Source organism: Oncorhynchus keta, chromosome 20, assembly GCF_023373465.1.
Source record: "Oncorhynchus keta strain PuntledgeMale-10-30-2019 chromosome 20, Oket_V2, whole genome shotgun sequence".
Lineage (NCBI taxonomy): Eukaryota > Metazoa > Chordata > Actinopteri > Salmoniformes > Salmonidae > Oncorhynchus > Oncorhynchus keta.
Genome location: NC_068440.1, coordinates 2,667,253 through 2,684,816, shown reverse-complemented (window position 1 = coordinate 2,684,816; position 17,564 = coordinate 2,667,253). Strand labels below are relative to the sequence as shown.

The 17,564-nt window shown below is 42.5% G+C and overlaps 1 protein-coding gene across 1 annotated transcript; it reads left to right on the top strand.

Moving 5' to 3' along the window:
* Nucleotides 1-71: 71 nt before the first annotated feature.
* Nucleotides 72-12,428, top strand: LOC118399144 (palmitoyltransferase ZDHHC3-like). The gene is made up of 7 exons (XM_052471896.1): nt 72-643; nt 4,637-4,971; nt 5,375-5,499; nt 7,326-7,422; nt 8,374-8,455; nt 8,861-8,991; nt 9,355-12,428. Exons 2-7 carry the CDS (start codon nt 4,666-4,668, stop codon nt 9,511-9,513), a joined length of 900 nt encoding a protein of 299 aa, XP_052327856.1. The 5' UTR covers nt 72-643; nt 4,637-4,665; the 3' UTR covers nt 9,514-12,428.
* Nucleotides 12,429-17,564: the final 5,136 nt, after the last annotated feature.

The following is a 17,564-nucleotide window of genomic DNA, read 5'->3' as shown; positions in this document are numbered from 1 at the left end:
CTAAGGCCAGCAGTACACTAAAATGACTCAATATCACCATCTGCCGGCTTTTGGGCCATTAGCTACACTAATATCCTACATCGGTTTTCAGATGCAGTTCTTTGGGATTGAGTTTGGGATCGGGTAGGCAAATCTGTTCCTAGATCTGCTTGCAGAGGCAACAAATATACTGGGGCATCTTCAGGTGCTTGGAACGCCAGATAACCTTTGGAGCGCACTGAAGTCTTGCGCATGGAAGGCAGCGCACTTCCTGTTTTTCCTCAGATCTTTTCTTGCTTACCAGAGAGCGCTTTCTATATTGAGTAATGGTTCCCCAGGCATCCACCCACCGAACTAGTAACGTTAGGTCTGCACTTATGGACAAATGAATCACAGGAAATATTGAAACTAAGTGGTTTTGTAGTTTAACGATGGACTCGATACGTCAAGCGTGAATAGTGAGACCCAACAAGGGGTACTGCTAACTACCTCCACGCTAGCAAGGATAACCAGCTAGTGAACGTACGCTAGCTAACTTGGTACAATCAGCTACGATTTACTGTTGTGAATGGTGAAACGTTACCAAGCTGACGTTTGCGTGCCAGACTGTCAAACCGAGTAACGTTTCTCTTCTCTGAAAGGTATTTCCTCAACCAGGAAAGAGGTGAGTTGAAATCAGCATGGTTGTTTCTACCGTTGCCTAGCTAAACTAACCAAATTGGCTAACTAACTAAGTAAGTAAAGTCATAAAACCGGTGAAACCATGCTAATCATTGGAGCTACCAAGCTAGCTCGCATTATATTCTGAATCTGACAGAAGAATCGAGATTTGTTGCATTAGCTAATGAACCATATTATTCTAGCTCAATAACAGTGATTGTGACTTAGAGGGTCAACTGATCAAAATCCCAGTTTCATTCCATTTGTCATCTTACTATTACACTCGGTGTAAGGTGTTTGTTATGAAATGTCAAAATAAATAGATAGTTAGGACTATCAATACCAGATCAATATCGCCATCTGCCGGCCTTTCGGCTAGGTTAGCAGTATCTTTTCAGCTGCCAGCAGTATCTCATGTCACAGACAGCGACTGCCAGCAGAGGTTATAAACGGAAGTCTCATCAGCCTGTTAACTGCTGTTTCGACCTATTGAGACACATCTCCACTCCCATCCTCCCGTGGTCTCTTCCTCGGTGTCTACCATCATTCCTCAGTTGTACTGTTTGGAGGCATCCCAGCAGCAGCTCGTCCTGCATCCCTAGAAATAATGTATTAAAACGGATGTCTCATTCAGCGGTATAGCGCTCATACAGTGATCACCCTCCAGTTTTCTGTAAATGGTCCAGTGAAGTCATCTGTTAGACATTATGTGCCATTATGTTTATTAATGGTTGAGTTCCATAGGGCGGTGAACAATTGGCCCAGCGTCGTCTGGGTTTGGCCGGGGTAGTCCCTCATTGTAAATAATAATTTGTTCTTAACTGACTTGCCTAGTTAAATAAAATACAAATAAAAAAACTATTGCTGCCTCGAACGGCAGAATAGAATGGCAGTTTTGTAAAAGTACTTTCTGCTGTAAGACAAAGATGATACTAAAGTCAAATCAGTTCATTCAGAGTAACAGCAGCGTGTCATTCAGTGAAACGGTAGTTTATTCACTCCCCCTTCCAGTCAACCACAAAAGAGCATTGATTTAGCAGATAATAGATCATCGACGCTTTTGCTTGGAAGTGTTTTTCTTGACAGTGCTTTGGCTTATGTGTACAAATGCCATAGTAGCTATAGTGACTTCATTAGTACCATTGTCCTTGGTAACAGATTGTGTCACTGGATTTATGAAGCATTAAGAGATGATATAGTGCAACGTTTCTGTGACGTTCCTGACTTATTGGGTTTCTATGAAACAGTATTTATGATGTTGTACAAGAGATACTGTTAGCTTTGTTCACTCTACGAGAGTGACGCTCAGTCATCTCTCAACATGGATTCACTTGTGGGTTGTTCCACCTCAAAAAGCACAAGAAAGAGGATTTCAACACCCACCGGGTGATTCTCAGAAACCAGTTAACCATAGCAGTAGTAAATTGAATTAGAAAACCATTATGCATCGGCAACAATCAACTATTATTCTGAATACTAAGATGCCTAGTTTATGGCACAGTCTCATTTTACATACATTTGAAAGACTTGAGAAATTACTTTGTCTAAAAATAGGCTTTTTTTCCACTTTTGACATTTGATAATACATGCACAATTACAGTACTTATGATAAAATAAGGGATATTTTTAGTCAATTGCATTAAGATCAGATTTTGTTTTATGCAAATAATTTGGGATTAACAAGTGACACAGTTTGATGATGTATTGGGTTACTCAATCTCTAATAGATCTCAGTACAGTTTTTCAATGGCAAACTGAAACACTCATTACCGAAACCTGCTTATCATTTACCGTAATGCACCAATATTTAGGAAATACTCATTCCCCCCTGTTCAGAGAAATGAGTCGTTAAAGTTGTTAGGTTTGTGCCCCATCCTGCGTCCTGATATTACCCGGTTCTGACCACTAGCTGGTCCTCCTCCATCTAGTGGTCAGAACCTTGTAATATCAGTATGTATGACGGAACATAAACCTAACCACTTCAATGACTCGTTTCTTTGAACATGGGGGAAACATCACCAAATTAACTGAGAATACATAAAATAAGACGAGGAAACAATACTCAGAGCCACAGCTCCATACTACTTGTCAGACATGGAGAACTGATACTGTATACTCGTTGGGGTGGGATTGGAGTGGTGGGTGGATGTTGACTTTATTTGGATTCCTCATGTTTTACTCATTGTTAAAAAATGTTTTGGTCTAAATCAGATGTTAGGTACTATATTTATTGACTGTTATGAATCCTATAAGTTAAAATGGCCAATTTGGGGGCAATCAATCTACTTAATTCAATCTACTTAATCATTATATTTCAGCAAAATAATGTTTCAGGAATGCTAACCTTACATGTTTCTGACTATAGAAATGATTTCAGAACAATGAGATGGTGGGTGTCACGGCTTGCTGAAATGACGTGGAACAACCCCTGGGAGATATTAGCATTCCACTTCCTTTGTCTAAAGCAAGTTCTACCAGAAATGACTCAAACTGAATATTTCATTTGATGGATAACAGCAAAGGCCTTCCATTTGTTGGCTGTTTGACAAAACAAATTATATGCATCATGATTTTATGATTAACTAGGCTAACACAAACATTCTACACCTGCGCTTATCAAATCCACAGAGGGATCCTTGCATTCTGGCTATTAGCTACGCCCAATTTGCAGGATGGGAGTGTTGTAATTTGTGCGTGTGTGTCTGTGAGAGAGAGAGTGACACACTGACCCAGTGAATTGGCTAGATGCCGTTACTGCTATGCTAGCACATTCAGGCTATCAGCAGCAGATGGTAATGTCTGGGCTGAGTGGGGAAAGTGATAGCCATGGCCAGACTGGACATCATGCCCACTAACACAGCAGGTGGGCTCTAATCCTGTTGTCTGTAGGCAGACTGTCCAGAGTCTGTCGCTAGGCACTACCCAGGCTACAATACTGTCGTCTGTAGTGCATATTGGAGACAACCAGAGGATGGGGGAGGGCACTGTGTAGGCTTGTGCATTTGTGTGTGCAGTAATGTGTTTATCTCAGGTTGATTGACACTATGAGGCTACTTATTCACTGGCCTATATCCCTGGCTGTTAGGGATGCTTGAATAGTGGGCTTTTAAAAACATGATATGAAAACAGTTTTGGCAGGAATGTCAGTTGGACCAGGGTTCCCCTCAAAGCTGATAGGCTAAAGCTCAATTAAGCTTGTGTGGCTAATCATAAAAGTGAGATTGAATTGGCCACATCAATGGATGTAATTCTGATCTCGTGTAGGCCAGATTTCAGAGGGGGAAGTTTTTCCTAGCCACTGTGCTTCTACATCTGCATCGCTTGCTCATTGGGGATTTATGTTGGGTATCTGTATAAGCACCTTGTAGCAACTGCTTTTGTAAAAATGGCTTTATAAAATACGTTTGATTTGATAAGTACATTTGAAAAGGCAGTGAATACTCAGCTTTTGTGAACTTTTCTTCGTATGTTTTGACATATATGCCTATATTTAGTACCCTGACATTCTGTTTCTACTAAACGTGGGCCAAAACTGACCACAGAGACATTTTGACCAGGTTAATTGACTTGCTTTAGAATCGTTAAACAGACTAACAGGAACTTGAAACGCTCCTGCGCCGTCTCCTCTCACTCCCTTTGTCCGTTACTGTCTGTTTGCACAGATGATTGAATTGCATGTCAACGTTGCTCCATCACCGTAGTTCAGATAAGTTTAGATTATGCAACACACAGGTCTCTAGCCTTTTCAGTCAAACATTTGTTTTCAGGCTACAACGCCACGTTCCAACAAATAACAGAAACGGACCACATTCCAACAATAGTGTCTGTACAGTCAATGCAACATTGACACTTCACTTCCTAATCACTTCTGTATACACCTGCAGTTTCTCATTTACACTACAACAACCGCGCATTCCAACAACATAGAAAATGCATTGCAACATTGACACCTACATCTGTAGCCTATTCCTAACCATCCAAACCCTTCTCTCAGCAGCATGCGGAGAGAGCTGCATCCGCTCTAGAATGAAGAAGAGCCCGGCGCACCGCTGCAGGGACATCGAGAGGCAAGCCGGTTACCTGCAGCCCGAGCACTGCGCCCCTCCCCCGACCCGCCCCAGTTCCGACGCCATGTGGTTCATCCGCGACTGCTGCGGCATCGCGTGCGGCGTCATCACCTGGTGCCTGGTGTTCTACGCCGAGTTCGTGGTGCTCTTCGTCATGCTGCTGCCCGCCAAGAACCTGCTCTATAGTCTAGTCAACGGGGCACTGTTCAGTACCCTCGCCTTCCTCGCTCTGGCTTCGCACGCCCGGGCCATGTGCACAGACCCGGTTAGTCTGGCTGGCTTTGTCTGTCTCTCTCAGTGATTCTGTGGCTTTGTTCCAATTAGCCCCCCCAGCATGCACATGATCATTTTCCTTCACTGATTTTAAAGGAAATGACTGGAATCAAAAATATGGTGGATATTCTTACTAGCCCATGCCTCCACCAATCTAATGCTATTTGATTTGTGGGCAGTGGTGAATGAGTACACACTTCAGGAGAAAGGAGATACTATTGGGACGCACCCAGTGAGTCAGTGACTGGACTCTCAGGCGAAACTGTCGAATGCAGTGCTTTCAGTCTAGAAATAAGTTGTCTTCACTAGAAAACCTGCTTGTAGAGAACTCTTGTTTTCAGATAGGTTTCGGATATGAATGAATGCTCCTGTCCTAACCCGTGCCTCTCTCCCAGGGTGCGGTGCCTAAAGGGAACGCGACCAAGGAGTTTATCGAGAGCCTGCAGCTCAAGCCCGGTCAGATGGTCTACAAATGTCCCAAGTGCTGCAGTATAAAGCCTGACAGAGCTCACCACTGCAGGTACAGTACAGGACTGCTGCAGTCTAAAGCCTGACAGAGCTCACCACTGCAGGTACAGTACAGGACTGCTGCAGTATAAAGCCTGACAGAGCTCACCACTGCAGGTACAGTACAGGACTGCTGCAGTCTAAAGCCTGACAGAGCTCACCACTGCAGGTACAGTACAGGACTGCTGCAGTATAAAGCCTGACAGAGCTCACCACTGCAGGTACTGTACAGGACTGCTGCAGTATAAAGCCTGACAGAGCTCACCACTGCAGGTACAGTACAGGACTGCTGCAGTATAAAGCCTGACAGAGCTCACCACTGCAGGTACTGTACAGGACTGCTGCAGTCTAAAGCCTGACAGAGCTCACCACTGCAGGTACAGTACAGGACTGCTGCAGTATAAAGCCTGACAGAGCTCACCACTGCAGGTACTGTACAGGACTGCTGCAGTATAAAGCCTGACAGAGCTCACCACTGCAGGTACTGTACAGGACTGCTGCAGTATAAAGCCTGACAGAGCTCACCACTGCAGGTACAGTACAGGACTGCTGCAGTCTAAAGCCTGACAGAGCTCACCACTGCAGGTACTGTACAGGACTGCTGCAGTCTAAAGCCTGACAGAGCTCACCACTGCAGGTACAGTACAGGACTGCTGCAGTCTAAAGCCTGACAGAGCTCACCACTGCAGGTACTGTACAGGACTGCTGCAGTATAAAGCCTGACAGAGCTCCCCACTGCAGGTACAGTACAGGACTGCGGCAGTCTAAAGCCTGACAGAGCTCACCACTGCAGGTACAGTACAGTACAGGACTGCTGCAGTATAACGCCTGACAGAGCTCACCACTGCAGGTACAGTACAGGACTGCTGCAGTATAAAGCCTGACAGAGCTCACCACTGCAGGTACTGTACAGGACTGCTGCAGTATAAAGCCTGACAGAGCTCACCACTGCAGGTACAGTACAGGACTGCTGCAGTATAAAGCCTGACAGAGCTCACCACTGCAGGTACTGTACAGGACTGCTGCAGTCTAAAGCCTGACAGAGCTCACCACTGCAGGTACAGTACAGGACTGCTGCAGTCTAGTCTGTCCCGTTCCACTTATTTTCTTCTAATGTTCTCTCCTGACAATGTTGTTTAGCCTCAGCCTGGCTGCATTACTTATACCCACTGGTACTTACTGGATGGCTAAGGAGTTGTTCCCCAGACTTTGAAGTGCTTTAACATAGTTTCAAGGGGACGGAAATGGCTAAAACAAAAAGGGATTAGTTGAAGTAGGAATTGGAAAAAAGTACAAAGCAACAACCCCTCTCAAGCATATAGTATAAATATCATGACCCCATACTGTAACACTGGTTCCACCTTCAGAGAATACCATGGTATCAGAACACCTCTGAGCATATTGCAGCTCCATATGGCAGAGAGTTGAGTTGTCAGTCTGCTACCTTAAGTAATATGTCTCCGCTGTGACTCCCCTGTGTGATGGGAGAGTCCAGTTCAGCTGGTTATTCCCATCTCTCACCTCCATAAATGTCAACATGTTTGTTTCAAATGTAACCTTATTCCCTATATAGTGCACCATTTATAGGGAGTAGAGTGCCCTTTGGGGCGCAGACATGCAGCTGAAGGTGGCTAGAAGGAGTGGAGTATCTCTCCACTCACTCTGCTGTGTTGGTGTGCGTGTTCTGAATTGCCGGATTTAATTAACTAGGCGTTGTGGCTGGTCTTCATGCTTCCAGAAGGAGCAGCTTGTGTAGGTCACGGTTTGGCTCATATTTCCAGGCCTCTTTCTCTATGTGGCTGTTCCATGCTGTCATGTCCTTGTGTGTGCCCCTCTCAGTGTGTGTAAACGCTGTATCAAGAAGATGGACCACCATTGCCCATGGGTAAACAACTGCGTAGGAGAGAAGAACCAGAAATTCTTTGTGCTTTTCACAGTGAGTGTTTTTTTTTAGCCTCGAGCTACTCGGCTATTACGCAAACATAAATTCACAACAAGCTGTTATTGACTCCCTCACATGCGATGTTGCTACTTGTCTCAGCAATCATACCTTTCAGTTATTGCTGACTAATGTGTTCCTCCTACCTTACAGTTAATGCTGACTAATGTCCTCCTACAGACCTGCAAACTCTCGCCCACATTCATGAAGACAACACGTTATTCCATTATGGATGTTACGAACCCCTTTGGCCCTGCAGTCTAGGGGGAGAAAAGAGACCCGTAACAAATGTCATGCAAATCATAACAGTGAGAACTAATAACAACAGACAACCTAAATCTACCGTCAAACACAAGGACCCAAGGAAAGAACTAATAAATATCCCCAAAAAAAACTAATCTAGTCTTACCTTCCTCAAGCACAGCTAGCTAACTGACCAATGAAATACAGTAGGTGGTCCGCCCAGTTCTAACTATGGTTCTTAGACAATGTTTTCCTACGGGTAATGTATGCCCATGGGCGACTTGTCTTGGTATCCCCTTTTCCCACCAACAAACAAACAGTCATACACAATATTACAATACATAATAACGGGCAAATGTGACATGTAGGTGCAAAAACAAAAGCGAGATGATCTCTATCTGGAGGGAGAGACGGACAGAGAGTGTTTGGGAAAACAACCGAGTGGGTTTTTAAACCAAGGGGGATGTGATTGGGTAAGGGGAAAGGAGCAGGTGTGTCTTCTGATTGGCGACTGATGAGTGAAACCTGTGATTAGGGCTGAAGGAGAGAAAACAAATGCACATAGGATACGTGTATCCATAACAATGTACACAATCTTGACAGAATTCTGATAAGTACTTTTTCAAAATAAGAGCACTGCGTGGTTAACTGATGTAGTGTTACTACTGTGTTAGCTGATGCGATGTCATTTTTGTCTCCCTTCAGATGTACATTGCACTGATATCCCTCCATGCCCTGGTCATGGTTGCCTTCCATTTTATCTTCTGCTTCGAGTCAGACTGGACGAGTGAGTACCATGCTGTTCGGCTATGTTAGCCTTCTCTGTCAAATCCACCATACTGTTTTTAACTTTGCGTGGTTCTTCCGCAACAGAGAAACACATTTAATGGATTTGGTGTTGTGGTTTATATTTTGCAATGATTTATTTCCACTACTTCATAAGTATCATGTTGTTTTCCTTTCCAGTACCCTGATTGTTCTCCCTTGACTCTCTCTTTGTTAAAGCATGACTTAATTGGTCAATGCCACATACAGGATATCAACCTTTTGTCTCTCCTTTCCTGCCCCCTAAGATAATACTTACCTGATGAGAAGGAACCCAGCACCCCTCTCCTCAGCTTCCAGACTATCAGTGCCCTCCAGTTTAAACCTCTTCTCTCCCTTCTCCTCTCTTCCCTCGGCCCCTCCCCAGAGTGCAGTACATTCTCTCCTCCTGCGACCGTCATCCTCCTCATCTTCCTCTGCTTTGAGGGACTCCTCTTCCTCATTTTCACCTCAGTGATGTTTGGGACCCAGGTCCATTCCATCTGTACCGATGAGACGGTAAGTGAACAGAACACGCCACCAGCTCCCATTTACTCCCCCACCCAATGCGCCTCTCTTCCTTCTTAACCATCGCTGCTCAGCAGGTTTGGGGTTGATTCCATTTTAACATTTAGGAAGTCAACTGGAATTCCAATTCCATTTTTTTTTGTCATAGAAAAGCATTGAGGACAATTGGAATTAGAATTCCAGTTTGCTTCCTGAATTGAAATGGAATTGGCCCCAACCATGCTGCTTAGTTACTAGATCCAGATTGCACATAGCTTTATTCAGGCTCTTGATGGAACCGTCCCCAAGATGTATAAGTAGCCAGGATTATTTTGGTCTCCTGCTGATGTTTTGCCCGTTGGATCTTATCTACAGGGCATAGAGCAGTTGAAAAAGGAGGAGAGAAGATGGGTTAAAAGGACAAAGTGGATGAACATGAGGGTGGTATTTGGCCATCCGTTCTCCATAGCCTGGCTAAGTCCCTTTGCAACCCCCGACCACGGGAAGGCAGACTATTACCAGTACGTTGTCTGAGAAGAAGAAGCCAAGCTCCAGCACCCGTGCTACCAGCCTGTCTTTCAGGGTGCGGACTGATGATGCGTACAGGCGAAGGTGTTCCCACCGCCGGACTTCACTGAGCATTAACTCTTGACACTTCTTCTCCTTTTCTGTTTTTGATCATTTTTTTAAAATATCAGGGTCTTCTTTGTGAAAAACATCTCTCTGCCTGTTTTTAATACTTGTCACTTATTTTAGTTTTCTTTGCCTGGTGCTGATTTTGATACCTGTATGAAAAACAAGTTCTTTTCCCTTCTGTTCACAATCACAGCCAAGGCCCTGCAAAACCATCAACTGTAAAATGAGTCTCTTGCTTCTCTCACGTTTAACATGAAAGAGAGCACTTACTGATGTAACCTAGCCAGAGACTGAATCTGACGTGGCTATAAACTAGGCTCTACCTTTGGGATAGAAAGGTTAGACACTCTTAATCCCAACGTACAGTATTTCCTGTATTTGTTCATGTCCCGTTTGAGGACTAGGCCTAAACAAAGCAAACGCATGACCTGAATTCAGATCAGTTCCAATAGGCATATTTTCTCTTCCAATGTTGCAGTACCTCAGCCTTTCCATAAAGTATGCTTTATGGTATAAGCTATAGCCTTTGGTGCCAGGCCACGCTGTTGATGTGCTACCGACCCACAAGGCATTACAATTTGCTGTTTCGAACAGCCAAATCTGTTGCTGCAAGCTGCAGAGTCTTTGCCTTATAGGCATGCGCGGCTGCTCACCTCCCGCAGGACTGCCGCACAGGAGAAATGCCAGGCCGCGCAGACTCCAGAGATTGAACTTCACCGAGTTCACCCCATTAGGTTGCACTACATAGATCGACGTTTTTTCTGTGATCGAATCAACATTATAAACTGGGATGTTCGAGCCCTGAATGCTGATTAGCTGACAGCTATATCAGACCGTATACCACGGGATTGACAAAACATGTATTTTTACTGCTCTAATTACGTTGGTAACCAGTTTATAATAGAAATGGGGCACCACAGGGGTTTGTGGTATATGACCAATACACCACCGCTAAGGGCTGTATCCAGGCACTCCACGTTGCGTCGTGCATAAAAACAGCCCGTAGCCGTGGTATATTGGCCATATACCACACCCCCTCGCGCCTTATTGCTTAATTATATCAGCCCCTTTAAGCTGTTTTTGAAAAACTAGTCAGGTAAAAAGCGTGTGTGTTTTAATTAAAGGGGCAGGTTGTATTTTGAGACGGTCTTGAATATGGAAATGAGCCAATAGGCAGAGGGGTAGTCTTCATTGTCTAATTCTCTGAATGATAATAATTAATTATTTGAAAAGTGGTTTCTTGCATCATACAATGCAATGTACCTATTTGGCCCATGGTGTTACAGACCAAGTAAAAAGTCATTAATTAATGTCAAACCCTTCATAATGTAAACATGTTTAAAGGTATCAGGCAATGTAGGCCTGCATTGAACACCACATATAGACTACTGTAGGCTATATCATAGAAATTGCTTTTGATTTCTATCTGAAAATGTTATGGGATTTGCTTCATTGGTTTTGTTGGTAGGACTACATTATGCTCAAATAGCCACAATAGCCTATTGGTTACGGTCTAAAACTAAGGGTTCCACCTCAGTATTCCCTGTAATCGCGTGTCGGAACTTGCACAGAATTCTCACAATGTTCAAGTTTCCGCTCACAACACCTCAAATTTGCTCAGCCCCCCAAATGTTTACTTATAGGACAGTACACAATGGCAGTTGGGTAAAGATATTTTTGTAGCTCTGTAACCTTGAGTTTCAGTTGAATAGGGTATCTGCTTCCTCTCACAGGCTGTCAGTCATGTCCATGTGCAGGATGGGTCCCGTCCTAAGGTCATGACAGGATGATTGAAAGTGCAACTGCGGCAGCGGCTGGTGACAGTGGTGGATGGTTGTCTGTTGTAGCAGGATGTCTTACTGGCTGGTGTATGTGGCAACTGTTTCTATAGAAAAAGTACTGTAATGCCCTCTGAGATTTTTCATTTGATCACTGAATAACTATACAACTGGAACAGAAGCCTGCAGCTATGTGTAATTCCCCTGTGTTCACTAAATGGAATTTGTTAAATGTCATATCAAAACAGGCTATTGGCTTGACATTTGTGGTTACGAATCTGACCGAGCTAAGCTTTGAGGAACAAACATTGGTGATGACATTTAGGCCAGTGAAACGTGCACTGAAACCCGAAAGAACGTTGTGGACCATACTAACTAGTTCACACATTATGTAAAGGCACAGACCGGTCTCCCAGAGACAGTCTAGATTGGCTCTAGGCCAATTGCAAACAAACAAGCTTCATTCAAAGCAGATACTTCAGTGAAAATGCCTTTGTCTGTGAGGAGAAAATGATCACACAATCAATTGTGTGTTCAGAAGCCTTACTATAGAAAGAGTATTTGCTGTTGGTGATGAACAGAATGGCTACATCCCAAATGGGGCTCTATTCCCACGGGGCTCTAGTCAAAAGTTGTGTACTGTGTAGGGAATAGAGTGCCATTTGGGGCACCACCGAACTCTTGTAGAATATATTTGGTGCCATATTTTCTGGTTTATGAATGAGGAATCTCTGAACTCTTTCACCCTCCCTGCATATCATTTTGTACAGCTTATGGTGGAATGTACCATTGAGGCCACAGGGAAACTTTCAGAAACATATTCCTTTTATGAAAATGCATTTTACAGACTGTCAAAGCCATGCTGAATGAACACAATGGTTATGTATTCATCAAACAAAAATGTTTCTCTCTTAATTGAGAATGCAGAGTGCATTTGCACAGCATGGGTGTAATTTGAAATGTGTATGGACCACATTTTATAGATTTAAAAAATGTATTATGAAGAATAAAATCAACTTTGAAGTCACTAAAGCAGCATGACACTATCACGACAGTCAACTTTTTTCTGTTGGTTTTGACCCCTTTTTCTCCCCAATTGGTAGTTAGTCTTGTCCCATCGCTGCAACTCCCGTACTGACTCGGGAGAGGAGAAGGGAGAGCGCGACACGACCTCCAAAACACGACCCTGCCAAGCAGCACTGCTTCTTGACACACTGCACGCTAAACTCGGAAGCCAGCCACACCAATGTGGCGGAGGAAACGCCATACAATTGGCGACCGAAGTCAGTGTGCAGGCGCCCGGCCCGCCACAGGAATCGCTGGAGCGCGATGGGACAAGGAAATTCTGGCCGGCCAAACCCTCCCCCAACCCAGACAATGCTGGGCCAATTGTGCGCCGCCTCATGGATCTCCCAGACGGCTGTTTCACAGCCCGGGATCGAACCCGGATCTGTAGTGATGCCTCAAGTACTGCGATGCTCCACTCGAGAGGCCGGACAGTCACTTTTTCTAAGCAGTTAATTTTTTTATTGAATAGGTGACTTTAAAGTTAAAGATGCTTCAATCAAATCTACTAACGTAACCTCACCCCATTCCGTACAAATGTGCGCAACCACAACATTCAAACGAGGCTACAAAGAAAGCTAATGGGACTGTGTTGACGTCAATCGGAGGTGTGAACGAGGTTTCTATTCAAGCGTTGATCGACATGGTAATGGATCTATAGTATTGGAGAAAAAACGGACCCTCCTTTACATCGTGAAGTGTCACGCGTTACGTACAGCACGCGTTAAAGCAACTATTTCTGTCTTACAATCTCTCTTCACCAGGTGTAACCAGGTGTAGCACTTCTCTCATCCTTTAGAAACAAGAAATGGACAGTGACGGGGGTAAGGCGGAGGGATACCTAGTAATTTTTTGCGTCATCATTGCATGCGATCATCATTCCCAAAGCCTCTGTTTACTTCTAAGATCACTTTAGCACCGCCCTAAAAACCCGACTCTAATTCGACACAAACCTTCAAATAAGTATTGACACATTATATAAACTCTTTATAGTGTTTTATTTACATTCTAGAGGCGATAAGTTGGACAGATCTCACTACCACGCATGAGTTTAGCTTCCCCACCCGCCATTTTTAAAAAGACCCGACGGGGCTCATCGCCTTGCTGAATTATGCAGAAACGGGCAGCGTTTAGGTCATGTAATTGATTTTGTTGGAAAGGGGAGAAATTGTGCTTTACAATGGTATTGACATTACAGTTGATCTGGAAGTATTACGTTTTTGGGGCGCTAAAATAAGGGCAATTGTACGGACCAAGGCGATGTACGAGTTCACGTGAGTTTACGTTACCATATCTTTCTGATTTGGTGCACCTTTTTTATTTTAAAGCAGAACGCACAACTACCTAAATCTCAATACTGCTAACTCTTACTTGAACTGATCGACCTTTTTAAGCTCTGTAGTGACTCATAGAACTGGGTCATTCTATGAAAATGGTGGCTTTTTGAACAGCAAACTTTTACAAATGTTAATTATTTTTATTTTTTATCAAAACATAGTCAGATAATCGTTAACCCCTTAATGTTATAAATCAAGATAAATGACAGCTTAACATATTTTCTATATTTTTACTACTTTACATAAACAAAAATGCTTGTGCTGCCTTTTTGTCACTGGTATTACCTATATTTTAGATGACAATTCAGGCTTTCTAGAACGTAATTTCAGTCTTTAATTATGTGATTACAATATTGAAACGGTAATAAAATGCTAATAAGTAATTTTTTTATATATATAATTGTTGAGGGTTTTATAAAACATTAGGTTGAGAAAAAAGTGTTATTGATTGTCACTGGCGTTACCAGCAAGAACAGTAACACCAGTGACATCTGCAGACAAGATGGAATATCTAAGACTGCAGCCACTGTAGCTCAAACCACACTTCTTAAATTGTAAATAAATCACTTAATTGTGGAATTTTAATCATTTTAATCCAATTTCCTTTCCCCTTACTATAAACTATGTGAAATCTTAAGTCCTCGCATGAAATTACCAAGTTAATAATCAAATTGAAGAGAGTGCACACTCACCATGTGCTTTTCAAAACAGTCCCGTCTCCAATGAACCTTTTGACTCAGGAAAAAGTTGGCAACGATGTTGCATTTTTTTCAAAGTGGTGGTTTTTATACATTTTCACACCAGTGACATAAAATTGAGGAGCAGCTATTACTTGTAAATTATTTGTAATATTTATTTGATATTTTAGTTCTTAAGTAGTACACTAAATAACTATAATACTTGTCTTTGTATTATGGCATTTAAATAGGGAGAAAAACTAAAAATATGTCACTAAACCATGACTCCTGAAACAATATTTTTGTGTCATTATCTCACACTTTAAGTGTTTTTCCTGGTGAATAAGGCCGGGACAGGAAACCCACCATTTTCGTAGAATGACCCAACTATCAAATACTGTGACTAAAGTTGACTATCATATCAGACTAAATGCTCTCCAAAAATACATTCTTTATTTTATCTTTAAAAGGTGCTTCCTGTTCCAGCTCATTCCAGTTTGATCTTTAACCAAATAACTTCAACTAATTATCTGCTCATCATGTACATGCCTCACAGGCATGTATTCATTCTTTGTAGATGTAGAAGTTCCTGAATCTGATTAATGTCTGTCTGTGTCAGAGTCACTTAGAGGAGAGACATCAGAAGTAATGGGGTATGAGGTTCCTTAGAAAGAGGCTGGTTCAAGGCTCATGTTACTCCCTTTCAGTACATTAATGGTTGACTCAGCTACATGACGTACAGTGACACCAGAAAGTATTCACACCCCTTGACTTTTTCCACATTTTATCGTGTTACAGCCTGCATTTAAAATGGATTCAATATAGATTTTTTAATCACTGGTCTTCACACAATACCACAAAATTAAAGTGGAAAATGTTTACAAATTAATTCAAAATGAAAAGCTGAAATATCTTAAGTCAATAAGTATTCAACCCATTTTTGTTATGGCAAGCCTACATAAGTTCAGGAGTAAAAGTGTGCTAAACGAGTCAGATAATAAGTTGCATGGACTCACTCGGTGTGCAATGATTTTTGAATGACAACCTTATCTCTGTACACCACACATACAATTATCTGTTAGGGCCCTCAGTTGACCAGTGAATTTCAACCACAAACACCAGGGAGGTTTTCCAATGCCTTGCAAAGAAGGGCACCTATTGGTAAATGGATTTTAAAAAAAGCATACATTGAATATCCCTTTGAGCATGTTGAAGCTATTAATTACACTATGGATGGTGTATCAATATAGCCAATTACTACAAAGATACAGTACGGGCATCCTTCCTAACTCAGTTGCCATGAGGCCAGAGTTTAATGGCTGTGATAGTAGAAAATTGAGAATGGATCAACAACATTGTAGTAACTCCACATTTCTAACTTGAAAAGAAAGAAGCCTGTACAGTATAACAAATATTCCAAAACATGCATCCAGTTTACAACAAGGAACAAACAATACTGCAAAAACAGTTTGGCAAAGCAATTCACTTTTTGTCCTGAATACAAAGTGTTATGTTTGGGGCATATTCAATACAACACAATACTGAAGTAGCACTCCATATTTTCAAGCATAGTGGTGGCTGCATCATGTTATGGGCATATTTGGACTGGGGAGTTTTTCTGGATAAAAAATTAAAGTAATGGAGCTAAGCAAAATCCTAGAGGGAAACCTGGTTCAGTCAGTCTGCTTTCCACCAGACACTGGGAGATGAATACATTTTCAGCAGGACAGTAAGCTAAAACACAAGGCCAAATCTACACTGGAGTTGCTTTCCAAGAAGACCGTGAGTGTTCCAGAGTGGCCCAGTTCAAGTTTGGACTTAAATCGTCTTGAAAATCTGTGGCAGACCTGAAAATGGTTGTCTAGTGATGACCAACAACCAATTTGACAGAGTTTGAATTAAAAAAATAAATAATGTACAAATGTTACACAATCCAGGTGTGGAAAGCTCTTAGACTTACCCAGAAAAACTCACAGTTGTAATCGCCAACAGTGTTTCTAACAGGAGGTTGAATATGTATCTACTCAAAATAAACTATACAGTGCATTTGGAAAATATTCAGACCCTTTTACTGTTTGAACATGTTACGCTACAGCCTTATTCTAAATTTTTCTCATCAATCTCCCGAGTGGCGCAGCAGTCTAAGGCACTGCATCTCAATGCAAGAGGCATCACTGCAGTCCCTGGTTCAAATCCAGGCTGCATCACATTAGGCCGTGATTGGGAGTCCCATAGGGCAGAGCTCAATTGGCCCAGCGTCGTCCGGGTTTGGCCAGTGTAGGCCGTCATTGTAAATAAGAATTTGTTCTTAACTGATTTGCCTAGTTAAATAAATAAAAATACCCCATAATGACAAAGCAAAAATTGTTAAAAAAAAAAAAAAACAGAATACCTTATTTACATACAGTACCAGTCAAATGTTTGGACACACCTACTCATTCAAGGGTTTTCCTTTATTTTTTACTATTTTGTTATGAAATAACACATATGGAATCATGTAGTAATCAAAAAAGTATTAAACAAATCAAAATATTTGTTATATTTTAAAGTAGCCACCCTTTGCCTTGATGACAGCTTTGCACACTCTTGGCATTCTCTCAACCAGCTTCACCTGGAATGCTTTTCCAACAGTCTTGAAGGTCCAACTCATCCCAAACCATCTTAATTGGGTTGAGGTCGGGTGATTGTGGAGGCCAGGTCATCTGATGCAGCACTCCATCTCTCCTTCTTGGTCAAATAGCCCTTACACAGCCTGGAGGTGAGTTGGGTCATTGTCGAGTTGAAAAACAAATGATAGTCCCACTGAGCGCAAACCAGATGGGATGGCGAATCACTGCAGAATGCTGTGGTAGCCATACTGGTAAAGTGTGCCTTGAATTCTAAATAAATCACAGACCATGTCAACAGCAAAGAACCCCCACACTATCATACCTCCTCCTCCATGCTTCACTGTAGGAACCACACATGCGGAGACCATCCGACAGATTTCTACCGGTCTAACGTCCATTGCTCGTGTTTCTTGGCCCGAGCAAGTCTCTTCTTATTATTGGTGTCCTTTAGTAGTGGTTTCTTTGCAGCTATTTGAACATAAA

Excerpts from the sequence above, each read along its gene's own strand:
- LOC118399144 (XM_052471896.1), top strand. The coding sequence starts at position 4,666 with ATGAAGAAGAGCCCGGCGCACCGCTGCAGGGACATCGAGAGGCAAGCC. Across the intron at positions 5,500-7,325 it reads GACAGAGCTCACCACTGCAG|TGTGTGTAAACGCTGTATCA; the intron begins GTACAGTACAGG and ends TGCCCCTCTCAG. Across the intron at positions 7,423-8,373 it reads AATTCTTTGTGCTTTTCACA|ATGTACATTGCACTGATATC; the intron begins GTGAGTGTTTTT and ends GTCTCCCTTCAG.